At 35.0% G+C, this 16830-nt stretch overlaps 1 protein-coding gene across 1 annotated transcript in view; it reads left to right on the top strand.

Annotated features, from left to right (window-relative positions):
* Positions 1–2160: 2160 nt before the first annotated feature.
* The window catches only part of EYS (EGF-like photoreceptor maintenance factor), a 245396-nt gene continuing 230726 nt past the window's right edge, over positions 2161–16830 (top strand). The window contains exon 1 of the mRNA XM_085574728.1: positions 2161–2462. Coding sequence (XP_085430854.1) covers positions 2286–2462 — 177 coding nt within the window. The 5' untranslated portion in view covers positions 2161–2285. The remainder of the gene's footprint in view (positions 2463–16830) is intronic.

Here is a 16830-nt window from a genome sequence, read left to right as displayed (position 1 = left end):
AGCCCCATCATCTTACTTGACCTTTAAAGCACCCAATGTGCTGATTGTAGAAAAAGTATTTTAAAAGCCTGATGGAAATTTCATAGAGTGCATATATGACCCAGTGATTGTATCATCAGCAAATGCTAAACAATGGTTTAAAGTCATTATTCTAATTTGGCCAGACCCTGCTAGGTTCAATCAAACACAATCAGAGGTGTATGGCTGACATTCTAACAAGCTTAGGGCAAAGGCAGCTTATGCTCTGAATTACATTAACTTGTTTTCTGAAACCAAATATTGGGAATTATTTTCAAAATATTATTTTAATATATGCACACAAAAATACTTTTAGAGCTCAACCATATAAGCTATTAAGGACAAGCTAAAAATATGTTTTTATCAGGAAGAGAAGCAATTTTTAAGTATTTACAAAATAATATTTTTTTTTAAATTTGAAGTCTCACTGCCACTCTTTTCTGCAGAATGATATATCCAAGATGTCATACTGGATTCAAACAGTAGTAAAAAATTCTTGACCATTGAAAATAGAGCTACAGAGAATGATTGTGCCAGTTACACACATTATCGGCAAGCTTCCTTTGTAAGTCATTAATGAAAATGGTCTGTTATAGAACCTTGTGTATGTTCTTAGACATACAGCCATTGTATAATAGCCAAAAAACATGGCAGGAAAAACATTAATTTTCTTGATTCTAGATACATTTAGCTCCTTTTTCATATTCATGTTAGCTATTATCAAGTTCAAAAAAAATTGAGGAGACAACAAAAAAAATCCCCTGAATCAATACATTAAGATACTAGTTTTCAGTCCATAGAATCAAACCCCCAATTTATTTCTTTTCTTCATACTTGAACAAACCAAAATGTTTTATTCTTCACCTGAAGTTATTTGCCATAGGATGAACAGGACATTTTACATACACAAATATTTATAGGCCTTTCTGTAAATACATATCACAGTGTTTGCACATTGTTCTGAAAGTATCTCAGAACATAATTACATGGCAATCTTAGAAAACTGTTTGCAAATGTTAATAATTTTAGCTCTCCATTATGTCTGTTAAAAACACATGAAGGACTTTATGAAATAATGTGTGAGAATCCATATATTACTGTATGACAGAATATAGTTAAGAAAACTTTTAATGCTCTTTTTTGTAAGAATTTTCTGAAGCTTGTTTCACTTTGTCAGAAATAAACTGAATTCATACAATACCTACTGCATCCTACCCAAATTGCTTTTACAGAGATGTGGGTTGTTGGTTTGTGATTTTGGTGTGGTGTTTTTTTTGTTTGTTTTTTTTTGTTTGTTTGTTTGTTTGTTTCTTTTTTTTTTTTTTTTTGGTGGGGGGGGTTCCTTAGGAGAGTTTTGTGGTTTTGTATGTGCTCTTTTCACATAGATTTTTGGTGGCACCCGTGTTACAAAGACACTTGGATAGCTTTAAATATAGAGCTGATAGAATTCTGATTTGTTTCATGTAAAGACAGAAGGACAGGCTGAAAGAAATTCCCCCATGAGAGACTGGTTTATTTCTGATATTTCCTTATTGTGCTTTCTTACATGAAGATAAAATGATTGCTGCCAGCTGGTTATTGGAATGCAAATGACCTTTAAATCCTTTAAAAATTTTGAAAGAAACCAAATTGTTTACTTGGTACCTTCTCTTTGTTGTTGCCAATTTATGTATGTTATTTTATTAACAGCAACATTTTTAAGAGGCTATGTAAGTGGGAGAGGGAAATGGGAATGTATATATTAATTTCAGGGCCTTATGTTACTGACTTCAGCTTTAGGAATGATGCTTTTGAATTTAAGTAATACAGATTATTATATAAGTAATAGAGATTATAATTTAAGTAATATAGATTATTATAGTACCTCTGCACTTTCTAAAATGCAGCTTGTTTTAAATTGCTTTTGTGATTTGTGTGTGTGATAAGAAAGAGGGCTATTTAAAATATTTCAGTTCAACTGATGTATTTTTTGCAAATAAGAAGTCTTCTTGTTATTATTAAAATTTTTCTAATTTTTTTGTTCAGTCATTTATGTTCTTTGGCTTTTTTTAGCAATTAAACTGCCCAGATTTACAATATAGCTTCATTTTAATAGAATTTCTAACCCCAAAGACAAGTCAACTTACAGCTTGTTAAACAGCTTCTTTTACATTTATAGTTCTATAATACAAAACAGCTATTTACTTGATATTTTTTCCTTGTTAGTTTAGTAACAGCCTAATTAATTTGTCAGACAGATGATAATGTAAACAATATATGGTGGTAAAATGTGCCTATTTCTGAATTTGTGCAGGCAAGGCATGGTACCATGTGAAGCAGAAATGTCAATCCTGGAGTTATCTTCAAATACAAGTATAACTAGCAATTTCTGGTCCAGTTCTTATTGGCTTGAAACAGGATCCATATTTGTTGGTGGTTTGCCTCATCCTTATGCAGCAAAACAGGTATTTTACTACTACTACTACTACTACTACTACTATTATTATTATTATTATTATTATTATTATTATTATTATTATTATTATTATTACTAGGAGTGGCATGTTGAATATTATATAACTGAAGAGATTTGAACCATGCAAAAAAATAACAATTACAGTTTTTTGAGAGTTACATCTAAGGGGTTAATATGGTCCCTTGAAGAGTATTTCTCATGTGTGGGACTTCAGTAAGTGAACATAAAGGGCATTATGGTCTAAGGTTATTATCTGAAATCCTGTTTGTCTTGAGCAGGCAGAGTGAAGGAGCCAATATGATCAAATTTACCAGTGGCACCTGTTACATCAGGTGCTAGTTCTATCAGGATGTGAAAAGTATAACTGCAATGGTTTCCAAAACAAAGGAGGCTCTGTTTGCATCCTGTGCTGTCTCAGACAGGTGTATGTAAAAATGGACGAGGCAAGAGCAAGCTAACCCATGGAACTGCATTAATGAGTGAGAGACAGCACAGGAGCTTGAATTTGTGAGGGTCTGTATGCAGCTCAGGTAACCACGTATGCAGGGATGAGATATTACTCTATGCAGTGGAGCTTGTACAGAGTTAGGGAAGAAGAATATCCACAGGGTCTTGCAGAGAGTTGGAGACAAGCAGATCATTACTCAGTTGTTCTTCTGGAGGATTTTGGGGTAGTCACAATAACAGATACACGTCACTTAAGTGATTTCCAATTTGATTTTCCCAAACAGGATGAGAATACTTAACAATTTCTGTTCCAGTTTATGACACTCAAACTCTTAATGCTAACACAGATCAAAGCCCCAGGCCCTGTAATTCATTTGAGACTGGCACCATACACCCAGGGCACACTTAGGCCAGCTTCCAGCAGCATGGCCCCTGTGAAACACAGCTCCCAGGGCTGCTGGTTCAGCCTTCTGTCAGCTGTCTAAGTATGGACTTCAGCATCTAAGGGGCTATTCTTAGAGCTATGTACAAATTGTTTCAGTTATATTTTTTGCATTAGGTGCCGGTGATCTCATTAGTTACATAGCTCCAAATTGGTCTCTGACTTTCACTTATCCAAAGCCAACCTGTGCTACTACCTGGACTATTTAAGTCTATTGTCTCATTCTCAAATGTGCTTCCAAAATGTAAAACTGTTCACCATTACATAATAAAGATTATCTTTGAGTGTTTGTGTTTTCCATGTTGTGAAATAAACTGTTAGCACTGAGATGTTGCAGTGTGAGTCTCATTTATCCAAACAGGAGTCTTTGGATTGGTGTTGCCCCACAGGTGGAGCAAAGTTAGATTGAAGAGGTTCTGTTTCTCCACTGCACTGTAAAAATTGGGCATATTCCATTTTTCATTTTTAAGCCATATTTTAGGGTAGGCATCACCATGTGCAGTTGATTTAACCTTTTTATTTATGTTCCATTCTTCAGTAAGTGAAGGTCATCTTATCATGAGGCAAATAGAGTCATTTCAAGCACCAGCATGTTTTTGATACTGCTACTGTAAAGTAGCATTTCTAGATTACTTTCACCTTATAATAAATTGCACTGTAATCAATGATGTGACAAGAGTGTGGAAATTCAACTTAAATGCTCTTTTTAGTAAGTGTATTGTAGGTTGTAAAGTATTTCATAAAAAGTGTACTTCTAAGTAGCTCATACTGACATTAGAAGAACGCATCAAGTAGTATTCATAGTTATACAATTTTTCCCTTAATTCAAATGTTCATACACAAGCTACACCTTTGTCTGGAATATTTTATCCTCAGTTATATATAGAATTTTATTTGTTACAAAAATATATCCATACAAGTGAGATATATAAAAAGTATATTTTCAATGTTTAACTGACCTTTCTTCTAAAGCTAAGAGAAATTTTTTGGAGGATACCCCAAAGAATTTATAATGAAGGCTTAGAGAAACTCCATTCACATAGTGTATTTTGGAGCAGGTAAACAAGCAATTTGTTTGAGGGATATAGTAATAATATATATATGAGAATGAATTTTGACATGAAAAATAGCTCTTACTAGCTAAAGGCCAAATAAAATCCATAAAAATAAATTTACATTAGAGAAGTTCAAATAGAAATTAAACACAATGGTTTAAAGGTAATGTATTGCTAAAAATTTTGCCTGCATGTGTTGGATTGTCATATCAACATGGGCTTTCCTTCTTTGAGAATGTTACAGTTCAATTCTATTCTTAATGCAGGATTAATAGGTGAGATGTTGTGGTTCATGATTGTTATCTAAATTAGGTAATAGATGTGGGACATGTACAATCTGGTGTTACTTAACCTCTATTAGTACTTGGAAAGCATATGTTCCTATAACTTCCCCAAAAAGGCAAAAATATATCCTCAAGTCTCAGTTGCTTCTCCATATTTCCACTGAGCTTTCTTGCAGCTTTCTTTCTGTTTGAGATTACCTCAGCCTTTATTTCACTTAATTTTCTCTGCTTATATGTGATTTTTGTATTCAGCTTGATCTTTGTATTTCATTTTTCTTATTTTTTATGTTTTTCTAGCTTCAGGGAAGTTCAATTTTCTTTGGCTTCCCTGTCAGTCTGTAGGGTCCAAGACAAATATAGTCTATAAAGGCTGGGTTTTTTCCCTTTTGTCAGGGAGTGCAGAACTGCCTGTCCAAGTACTCTTTATGTGAGCTTTTCAACCCCAGCAGTAGGAAACCACTCCAGAAAGTTTTTCCATCAGTTTAGACCCAGGCAGTCAGGCTTCTATTGTAAAAACTTCCTCATCCCTGAAACAGAACAGGTCTGTTTCTGACCTTCATCCTGCAGTTTGCTTCAAGGGAGATTTCTGCTCCAGCTGAGACTCAGCTTTTTTCTGAAAAGTGCTCTGATCACTCTTGGAGTCAAGTTTGATAATGACCCTTGTGATATCTGCAGTATTCACTTAATAATACATTGTCTTGTTTTAGCTCCTTGTCTCATAGGAATAGCTCACTCTGCTGTTCACTCTGACTCTCCTACCTTCCAGTATTGTGGACGTTGCAAAGAACAGTGACTTCAGGCCCTAGACTCCTTCAGTTTCTAACAGGAACTTCTAGCTGTCGGGACCAGCAACTGTTGACATGAGAGCCAGTCATAAAGCCCTCAGGGTAAAATATTGCCTCCTCTGATGATTTCCTATACATTTTCCAAATTGGCTCTGAAATGTCCATTCATTCTTTCCACATATTTCCTCTTGTTTTCTGTATGCTTATTATTTGGTATTCCTTAGAGTCAGAGTGCACTTAGTTTGTAAGGCAAGGTGCAACAATTCTATTGATTTCTCTCGTTTCTGCCACAGTCTCTTCAGGTGATCAGACCCTTACCCTCAAGCAGTGATGCATTAAAAAGAATATCTGTGACATCTGGGGAAGTAATGCCATAATACCCAATCTCAGATCTCCCAGATCTCAGTCCTAGTGCCTGTGATTGGTGGCGACAAACACTAGAGCAAGATAAAGTTATGGACTGCTTAAGTAAACCAGACATATAAAGTACCATGGATTCAGAGAGACATTTATAAGCATGTACCCCTGGCTGATGTTATCACTAGGCCACTCTCCATTACCTCTGAAAGCCTAGAGCAATCAGAGGAAGCCCCTGATGATGATGGAAAAAGACAAATGTGATTTTATGCTCAACATAAAAAAGGAAGATGGGTAAACATGAGCCAGTCAGGTCAATGGCGCCACCATGCTCCTGACACTAATATAGAAACAAATTAAGGACAGGCATGTCCTTAGGGACAACCAGCATGGATTTACGAAAGGGAAACTCTGCCTGACCAGTGTGCTTACATTCCCTGTTGAGAAGACTGGCTCTGTGAGCAAGGGGAGGGCAGTGGATAATCCTTACTTCATGTCCCAGGCAGCTTCACTCCCAACTCTGTCTCCTACCTCTGAGTGGCACAGGAGGATGGGAAATGGGGGTTATAGTCAGACCATAACAGTTTGTCCCTGCCACTTCTTCCTCCTACACATCTATAGTTCTCTTAGCTATCCACAGGCCAAAGATGGAACAAGTATTTGGTCTGGTATGAGTTCTGGAGGATCTGAAGATGTGGGTAGAAATCAAGGTAACAGATACGTGCACTGAAACACCTTAAATGAATTCATCCAAGTTTGAGTACTGCAATCTGTTTCATCCACAGCAAGAAATTGTTTTTATGACTCTGTAAACTGTCCTTGGCAAAGTTTAGTGGAGTCATCTGACAGTCTAGGAAGCCGTTGCTGAAAGAATGAAATCAAAACCCTAAATAAATCTTGTCCTGCTGTCTCGCCACAGTGAATAAAATTCTCTTTGGTTCTGTGCCACCTATAATAAGTAATAATAAGTTTATTATTTATTTTTGATATTTCTTTGATAAAGGATATGGTGGGAATAGTTCAAATTTGCCACAGGTAAATGGCAAAATAATTTGAACAGTTAAATAACATCATTTTTTCAAAACATTGGGGTTTTAAAGCTGTTTATGGTCACTGTTTTTTAAGACATAAAAATCAACAGAAAAGGAAGAGAAACCAAATTATACACAGAAAAAAAACCTCTTTCTGATCAGAAATTGAGAAAAGGTATTCTTTCTGAAATCTCAAGACATGTTTCAGAATAACTAATTTCATGCTAGTTTTAGTATTGTTAATTGTTTACAAAAGCTTTTTCTCTGCAGAGGAGATTGATACACTCAAAGGGAAATTAAATATTGTTTTCATCTATCTACAGCAGTAGCAGTTGATTGCAGTAATACTGTTATTTCTGCTGCTATAATTGTTCCAGTAATTTATATTTCTAGACTTAATAGTATTTTAGTATTGAGACTGTGAAATGTCATTATATCTTCATATTCCTTTTCAACTCAAGCCATTTTCTTGCAAGTATTAAAACAGGGAAGTTTCAGAAGGAAAGGAGAGATTTCTCTCTTTTGTACCAGGAGAGCAGTCTTCTAAATAAAGATAAAAGATTAAGGGGAAGGTGTGCAAATACAAATATGTGCAAATATGTGGGCATCAATATGTTACCAATGGGGAAATGGCAACAGATAATTGAGTGATATGCTCAGGATCACAGTGTGTTTATGTTGAAGGTGAGGTGGAAATCATTATATTGTATATCTAAAGACTCAGACACAGTAGTCTAGCAGGCTTGTACTTCAAATACAAATGTGTAAAATACACAATGCATATGTAACAATACATATAGTTTTTATATGAAAAAGAGATATTGTTATATCACAATCATATGTACTGCCTAAGTTATTAAGTCATTCTCAAGTATATACATATGTAGATAAAAATGTTTTAAACATTTTTATAACCAACTGCTAAGACATACAAAATTAAGTTTTCTCTTTTAATAACTCATCTGCAGAATTCAGTGGCATTGAGTGAAGAAATGGACAAAGTGAAACAGGTGTTACAAAATACAGAATCAGACCCTTAATTTAGAATGATCCAAAAGCAATTTGCTGTATGTTACAGCTGCTGTGCTTCCATAGACTAACACAACAGTAACCCCTCTGTAACTGTCTAGTTAGAAACAGTTTATGATCCATTTCCCCTGCCAGAACATTGCAAAGCAGTGGGAGAATTTAGCACAATCTGTGCATGGTGCTTTAGATTTGATTATCTGGCATTCACCTTATCTGATTAATCTTGGGCTCTGACAGCAGCCTTCACACTATAATTTATAATAATATAATATGTACATGATTCTTTAGCATCCTGGTACAGCAATCGTTGGTTGTGGGCAAATTACAGTGGTTCTGACCCAATTAATGCTCCCTGGGCTGCAGTGTTTAGCCTGAGAAGGTTCTGGAAAAGCCAACAAAGGAAAGAACATCCAATCTGTCACAGGATTGCAGGGCATACTAGACTATTACATGGCTGCAACTGTTAGCTGTAGTGGTATAAGCAAGAATGGGTAGTTTTTAACATTAGAGGGACAGTTCTTGAATGTCCATACATTTCCTGTTGTTCCACAGCATATTTGAAATTTCCATATTTAATCATTAAAAATCATATATTCTTTAAAATATTATTTTAGGCAGAATGGTCTTAGGTTTCTGGGGATTTTTTATTAGATCATAAATCTGCCTAGGAATTATCTGAAGAATATTTTATATTTTGTATAATTTAAAGAATTATTTGATCCATCACTTTAAAATCTAGTTCATTATAGACTTAGTAGAAGCCCGTTGCCAAGCATTAGTCTTCCCTCTAGATATAGAGAAATATAGGTGTTTAGCTTGTAGTAGCTATGCAGAAGAGTTTAAGGTTCTGCTGTGTTACAGAAAATGATAATGAACTGTTTTGACTCTTTTATCCAGAATCTCATTGTGGTTTTAGTGCTACATTTCTGAAACTATGAGTTGTTCCTGTTTGCATCAATTCCAGAATCTTTATTTTTCAAAAAATGAGATGACATTTTTTGTCCTTATATTTATGCTGCTCCCTTTTAATTTGACTTTGCCTACACACATTATGCATCTTCTAAGTCCGCTCTGTTGTCAGGTTTGTGATTTACAATATTCAGAAAGGCTCTTTCAGGGTGTTTGTTGATTTGAAATGCATTTTGCATCCTAAGGAGAATGTGACTTCTTTTTGAATCTTGCCATAACAGCCTTAGATCCTGACATGTATTTACTTTCTACTGTCCTACTTAGGATGTGCTTTGACTCTGTCTTTGCATCACCTGAATGCTTATCTTAATTAAGAGCACCACTTACTGTTGCTCAAGATATTTTAAATATTTATGCACTTTTATATACTAACGAAATATTTGTCACATAATCAAAAATACTTCTATGTATCAATGTTTCATTGGCTATTATCACATATTCTGGTATTTGTTCTTCTTTAGATTGGTAAGTCATGGTAAGGCTCTGTTCTTATATAATTAAGCATTACTCTGAAGTCAGAGGTCCTGTCTCTTGATTGGAGAGATGTTTTGCCTGTTCTGAATAGATTGTTTTGATCAGTGTGGGTTTTTTTCATCAGTACTTCTTACATTGTCAGATAATTTGTGGATGTGTTTAACAGCATAAGACTCAGTGGGCAATATTTTTGCATCTAACCAGTGTGAAAACTCAACTGATATTGGTAATTTTTGTCTTTTATTTGGTTTGTTCACCATCCACCTAAGAAACCCCCTTCCTGTATTTCCCACAATTACTAATTTTCTTGAAGAACATTTGCTTGGGAACAATGTCAAAACATCTTTGGAAATTAGGTTGGCTCAGTTTTTGTGTGACCCTCTTATATAGGACCATTGATGTGTTCAAGGGATATTAATAAGGAAGAATAACATCCCTAAAAAAATTTATGGGCTATTGTCTCATGTTTCTTCTACTTAAATTCTTCAATAGAACATTCAAGAATTTCCTTCTGAATATATATTTGCTGGGTTTTAGTTTTCTTCAATCATTTTGACCTTTCATAGTCCCTTTTGAAATGCTGGTATTGTATTTGCCACTTTTTTCTACATTGTTACCAAACATATTTAATTAAAAAGTTATATAATATTTTTGCACAATTCCAGGCTTCCTAGCTTTCACATATTAGAAAGTTTTGATGAACATAGGAAGATGGTAGAGTCCCTTTACTGGAGGGTTTCAATATGTCATTGGACAGGGTGCTAGATAATCTCATCTAAACTCCCTTTTACATGAAAGGTTGGACCAGATGATCTTGTGAGATTACTTCCAGCCTGAGATTTTTTATGATTTTATGGCTTAAGTACTTTTTTCAGCCAAAATTAAAATATATCCCAATATATAATGCTTTAAAATATACATAATAGTAGATTTAATTTACCAGCTATTACCCTTTTAAACCTTCATCCATATTTTGGCTGGAAAACTGTTGACTAATAGTCTTCTTTATTCCGCTACTTTGACAATCAATCTCTCTTTTTTGCTTTTTTGTTTTTTTTAAGTCATGCTTGATTTGTTTTCTACTTGATCATATGCGGTTACTGACCTCTGTAGAACTGTTTTTCTGTAACCTGCAAGCATTTTACCCATTGAGCTTACTAATTTTTTTAATCCTTAATAAACTTGTCATGATGCAGTTAAACCTTCTGGTGGCTTTTTTAGTGTGATATCCTCCCAGGAGAATACAGAGGTTGAGTATATTATAGTCAGGGTTTTTTTTATGTTTGGGGGGGGGGGTTCAGTTATTATATTTTGAAATATTGAAACATATTATTTGCCTAGAGCTATATCTCTCATAGTTTCTCTAATGGCTCCAAGAAACCACTATTTACAGCATCTAAAAATGTAGTGCCTTCAGCATATTTTGTCATGATTTCTTACCAGACTGCTTGGAGTAATTAAACTCTGTTATTACTGTCTCTTCTGCCTTACCCCTTCTAACCTGCTATACTATTTAACAAATACTATCATCACCTTGGTGATACATAATATAGTTCTAATATATTTTTTTTTCATTTTGCATGAAATTTTAGAGCAAAATAATTTGTGCCAGTTTGTATATATTTGTTTGACTACTTTTATTATATTGCCTTTTTCTGGTGCAGCCTACACCTTTCTTGATATTTACTCTTGCATCATAACATCCCAGTGTTTATATTTCTACCATCAAGATTCTTATCATATTCTTACTGTTTTACTGCTATTTTTCCTTTTTTAGAACTCAGGTATTTTTCCATAGGCAGTTACTTTTCTTTTGAAAATGAATAAGGGTTTAGTGGTTTGGCAGAGAGAGAGATGTTTTCAAATAAATGTTCATATTACAATTTTTGTAACATATTTAGTTCTGTCATGCATATTTTGAAGGTGAATTTTTGATTTTTTAAAAGGGTTTTTGCAAGTAAAGAGCAAAATGTCATGAAATTACATCTGTAAATCAGTTTTATTCTAATTTCAATATACTGTAATTATTTCTTCTGTATAATGGTAATAGACAATCTTGCCTAATCCATTGATCAAAAAATAAATAGGTAGGAGACTTCAGATATTTTGCTGAAAGTATCCAGTGCTGCCCTGCAGGATTCTTTGTTACTAGTGTGCCAGTAGCCTTTACCATCTAGGAAAGTGTTCTTGTTATGTCTTCAAGGCTAAACAATATAGAGAAGTGATACCATCAAGGAAAAGCTAAAGCATTCCCGTAATAGTGTATTGCTGGCTTGTATTATTCTTTTCAAGTCAATCTTTGTTGAAAAGGCTGCAGATGATGATCTTGGCCACTGCAGCATTTGAAATAACTTAGGAGAAAGAGGTATGCACAGGGAGCACTGTAGTGAAGAGTGACACATTTTATTTATTTCTTTCTAATTAGGTTGTTCAGTATGCTTATAGTCATTTTATGGATTTGTTAATTCTTTTTCTTATATCTGAGTATGTACATGCAAGTGTTTTGGATAATTGATTTATTTGTTTGAAACAAGTTTGAATTGCTGAAGATCATTATTAGTACTGTGTGATTCTTAAGAAAGAACAGCTTATACAGATCACAGAAATCTTTAATTTTGCTAGTTATTGTAAAATCTAAACCTATACTATTAATCAAAATGTACAATTAATGTTTCTAGTATGTCTAAATAATTCCAAATTTATAATATTAAAAATATAGAATGGAAGACATAAAAGTAAGTGTAAAGATTTTCAATATCATTTCCTGAATCCTTCTTGATAAGTCTATTTTGAAAAATTATATAAATTTAGGTGATTTTATTAGTTAGAGATTGCACTTCATATTTTATTAGGAAGATATTAAGTATTTTTGAAGTTTATAATATCAGACTTATTGATTGTGAAAATGTATATTTCTCCAGCTGTATTATGTGATATTTTTACTGCTTCAATTTTAAATTTCACTAGAGTTGGTTTAGCAAAGTTAGAATTTCACTTATGCAATATGCATGTATGTACATATGCATGTATTTAATACTATATTATATAATGCAAATACTGATACTACATTAATAAAATGTGTTTTAAACTTTTCAATAAAGTCTCCTAACATCATAACAAAATAAATTCAAATGAGAAAGCAAGAAATACCCTTCACTGTGTTACGTCCACAGACCAGAAAGGTTGGTGAGAAATCAAGGGTTTTTTCTCACTGATTATCTTCCGCATCAAATTAAAGTGGACACTTATAAATATTTAATCACTTTGACAAGGCTGTGCTTCAAAAAAGTGCAAAAATCTTATTAATATCAACATCTCTACATTAAAAAAAAGCATTTGTATTCCACATATATCTCAGCAATCCACAATATAAACTGACTACTATAACCAAGATTAAAAATGTAATTCACTCTCATTAGATAATGCTAAGATCATTATACTTATTACACAGCTACAAATCACTCAAACTGGTGATATTATAGCTACTCTATATTCTTGCAGAAAAGAAGCCAGTGAACTTTAAGAAGTTCATGGCCCAAGGCCATCTGTGCAACAGGCCTTGGCTAAGAGCAGCCACACTGAATCAGAACATTAAGAGCAATGAGTTTGTGCTCCAAAACTCTCAGCAGAATCACTATGCTGAGCCAAATAGATGATTTCCGTTTCTTGTTTAGATGAGATTTTGATATGCATGGCTTTAACTGTGTCCTCTAGAAGCTTTTTTTATGCTGTTAGAAATAACCAGAGCGCTGTGTGCATGGGAAAGTCAACTCCTTAAGATTCTGAATCTGAAAGAAAGGGAAAAAAAAACCGTTGCAAATCTTTGGCTGATCTTAAATTATTATGGTTGTGCCACTGTCTCACTGAAATACCCTCAAAAATTGGCTTTATGGAAGTATTTTTCTCAAAAGCAATTTAATTATTTCATAATTTCAGTTCCTGAACTGAGTCTTGTGTGTACTAAATGCTTGAAGCTAACCACGTAGCAGCCTCAGCAAATTAAAAGACTGATACCAGAGCATCACTGAAAATTTCTGTCTTGTTCTATGGAGATCATTTCTAGAAAACATATGGGGTAGAGGAATGGAAACAAACTCTGTATTTGGAGAACTTAATAAGAGATTTCTCTTCAGTATGGAAGAAATATTTCCTTTTTTTTTTTTGACTGGTATTTCCTATAGAGGAAAATAAATGTTTGGGAAACAAAAGATAAATTAAAGAAAAATAGTATGATATAATTCCATTTCTAAAGGCAACTGGTTAGCATTTTCAGATTAATAAATGCACTGTAAAAAAATCTGTTTGGTAAAAAGTGCATATCATGTATTCCTGTGTGATACCAGAAGTTTTTTCTATTCCAGTACCTTTAGGGAATCTGTTCAAGCTCTTTCTATCAGTCAACATGTAAAATACAAGAATGTCTGCAACCACTTTGTAATGCACTGAGATTAAATGCTCGACAATAAACAAATACTGGAGCATTCTGCCCCAGGAGCTTTTTCAACTTGAAGGAACACCCTTCTCCTGGGAAGTGAGAGAGAGTTCCTTTCCCTCACCCCTGGTAATGATGTGAGTGGTATGGAATAACATTAGGGTCCTGGCCATGCCCTGCCCCCAGCTATTGCAAAAATCAACCCTGTTCAGACAGAATGTGGCACTTAATGCCATAGTTTAATTCATAAGGGGACATTAGGTCATAGGTTGGACTTGATCTCAAAAGTCTATTCCCACCTAGTTAATTCTGTGATTCTGTGAGAATGATTGGTTGGGGATACTTTAAAGACACTGGTTATATGTAAGTCTCTGAGGTTTAATGGGTTGCACCCAGGAGTGCTGAGGAAACTGTCTGATGCCATTGTGAGGTCACTGCTAATTATCTTTGAATGGTCATGGCATTTAAAGACTGGAAGAAAACAAATATCATCATCTTTGAGAAGGGCAAGAAGGAAGATCTGCAAAACTATATGTTAGACAACTCACTTCAGTCACTGGGAAGGTGATGCAGCAAATCCTCTTGGGTACAATTTCCAAACACATGGAGGTCAAGAAAGCAACTAGAAGTCATCGACATGGATTTAAAAGAGGAAAGCATACTTGACCAGCCCCACAGTCTCTACAGTTAGGTAACTAGCTTGGTGGAGAAGGGAGAGCAGTAGGTGCTGTCTACAACTTCATTAAAATTTTTGACACTGTCTTCTATTAGATCATCATAGGAAAAACTGACAAAGTACAGGTGTATATAGAAGTTCACAGTGAGGTGGATTTAAAAAAGTCTGAACAAGCAGGCCTGGAGTGTAGTGATCAGTGATGCAAAGTCTGGTTGGAGGTCAGTAAGTAGTGACTGAATATACTAGTGGGTCCAGTGCTGTTCAGCTTCTTCATTGGTGATCTACATGAAGGAACAGAATGCACCCTCAGCAAGATTTAAGATTGGTTCAAAATTGGAAAGTGGTTAATTCTCCAGAGAGCTGTGCTGCCATCCAGAGACACCTCAACAGACTGGAGAAATGTGCTGACAGAAATCTCATGAACTTCAAAAAGGGATATTGCAAAGTCCTGCAACTGAGGAATGAGGCACATTCTGGTGTCAGCTGACTGGAACACAGCTTGGCAAAGGAGAACCTTAGATTTCTGGTGGGCAGCAAGCTGTCTGTGAGCCAGTTAGGCATCCTCACACTGCATGGGTGGGGATTCATCCTCTCTATTCAGAACTGGTGAACTTTTATTTTAATTAATGGGACCAGTTTTGTACCTGTCCAGTAAAAGAAACATCTGGACTTAGTGCAGCATCTCCAGTAGAGGGCCACAAATACTATCAAGGGGTTGGAACATCTCTCATATAAGAAAAAAATGAAATAACTGTGACAATTCTTTTGGGTTTTTGATGTCTTCCTGTCATATCACCTCAGGTCTTTTACTCATCAATTCTCACAGGGATACTATGCAAAAGTACCCTAATTTTATCAGAAAAAATATGCTATTTCAGTGATATGCAAAAATTTGATTTGATGATATACAAAGATATGATTCTGTTTATGTGGGGATTATTTCCTTATTTTGAAGAACATTTTAAAAAGGGATAACATTGTTTTGAACTTGCATGCAAGTTGCTTTTATGAATTTGAATGTTCAAGTCCACATGATCATTTGTATTTGATTGATATTGTCAGGCCGGCAAGATCAGTTTTTGTCTTTCATCTGTGAGGAGTTTTATTTCCCAAAGCTGCCAGGTTGATCAGATGTTAAAATCTTCAGGTTTTGGTTGATTTTGCCACTTAATTATTCCACAGTTCCTGCACAGGATCCTGCACAGGATCCTGGAAATAGCTACAGCCCACTTTTGTTAGCAAGGCACCTCCTTGATGCCTTATCTTCATGTGTGCACTGATATGAAAGTTGTCCTGGGATAAAACTCTCAGTGTCTTTTTGATGCTTTCACTCTTTGACAGCTGTGGTTCCCTTAGTTACATTCACCATTTGTCTCTTCTTCCTATTCAGTATGCAAAATCCAGGGCAGCTAAAGACATTTGGGATGACTCATTCTGCTGAGCATGTTCAGACTTTTTTATCCAATGGCTTCTCATGTTCCCAAGTATCCTGATTTTCCTAGAAATGTGGTAGTGTATAGATGTCTTATACATTCTCAGGTAGCCTGTCAGGCACTTCACCTTTGCTCAGCTATTATTAATATCCAGTCAGCAGCTCTTTTTAAAAATCTATTGTTACCTTGAAATTGGCAGCAGGCAGCATTATGGGGTGGACAGCACATTCAAGCAGGCTGCTACACAGGATCTGTAGTTTTTGATGGTGCATTCATATTGATATCTTAAAAGTTGATGCAATTCAAAACAAATATACCTTTGAGAGTTGTAGGTATAGGTTTATGACCTCATGTTATACAAAGAACAAAAATAAATAATTGCTGTTTTTCTGGAAGAAACGGATCTCAACAGATGGCATTAACTGTGAGGTTGGTATTTCATTAATTTCTCTGTGTGACTCTTTGAGATCCTTTTTGAAAGTTTCAGCAGGTCTGGTTGATGATAAGTAAGAAGTAGGGCCTGAGCAGGTAGCAGACAACTTTCATGAGCCCTTAGAGGGTGTGTTTGGTATCAGTCCATTCCAGCAAAGCTTAAAGCTTAAACTACAGTGAAATGACTTAATGCAGCAGTGCTGTTCAGTGCTTGCATCCTAGACATCTGCCATCTGAACACTTTGAGCTCCTTCCAGACACTGACTTCAACATTGCACTGTTTCCAAGCAGAGTCCCAACGCCTGGGTGGAAAAGCTGTAATCATCCATTGAATAAGTGTATTCTGGGATCTCCTGTAACAAGCTTGATGGCAGACTATCTGCTGGTACTGAAAATGTATACAGGCACACTTTCTTCCTAAAAAAAGAGTTTCAGAAACAAATTTTGTGTTACTTATCGGTCTTGTTTACCCCTTCCTCTCAGTCTCTTTTTCAAGATAGAATTATATCTG

Source organism: Lonchura striata, chromosome 3 (genome assembly GCF_050655825.1).
Source record: "Lonchura striata isolate lonStrDom1 chromosome 3, ASM5065582v1, whole genome shotgun sequence".
Classification (NCBI taxonomy): Eukaryota; Metazoa; Chordata; class Aves; order Passeriformes; family Estrildidae; genus Lonchura; species Lonchura striata.
Note: the sequence above shows the minus strand (reverse complement) of the source record. Positions and strands in the feature narration are given on the sequence as shown.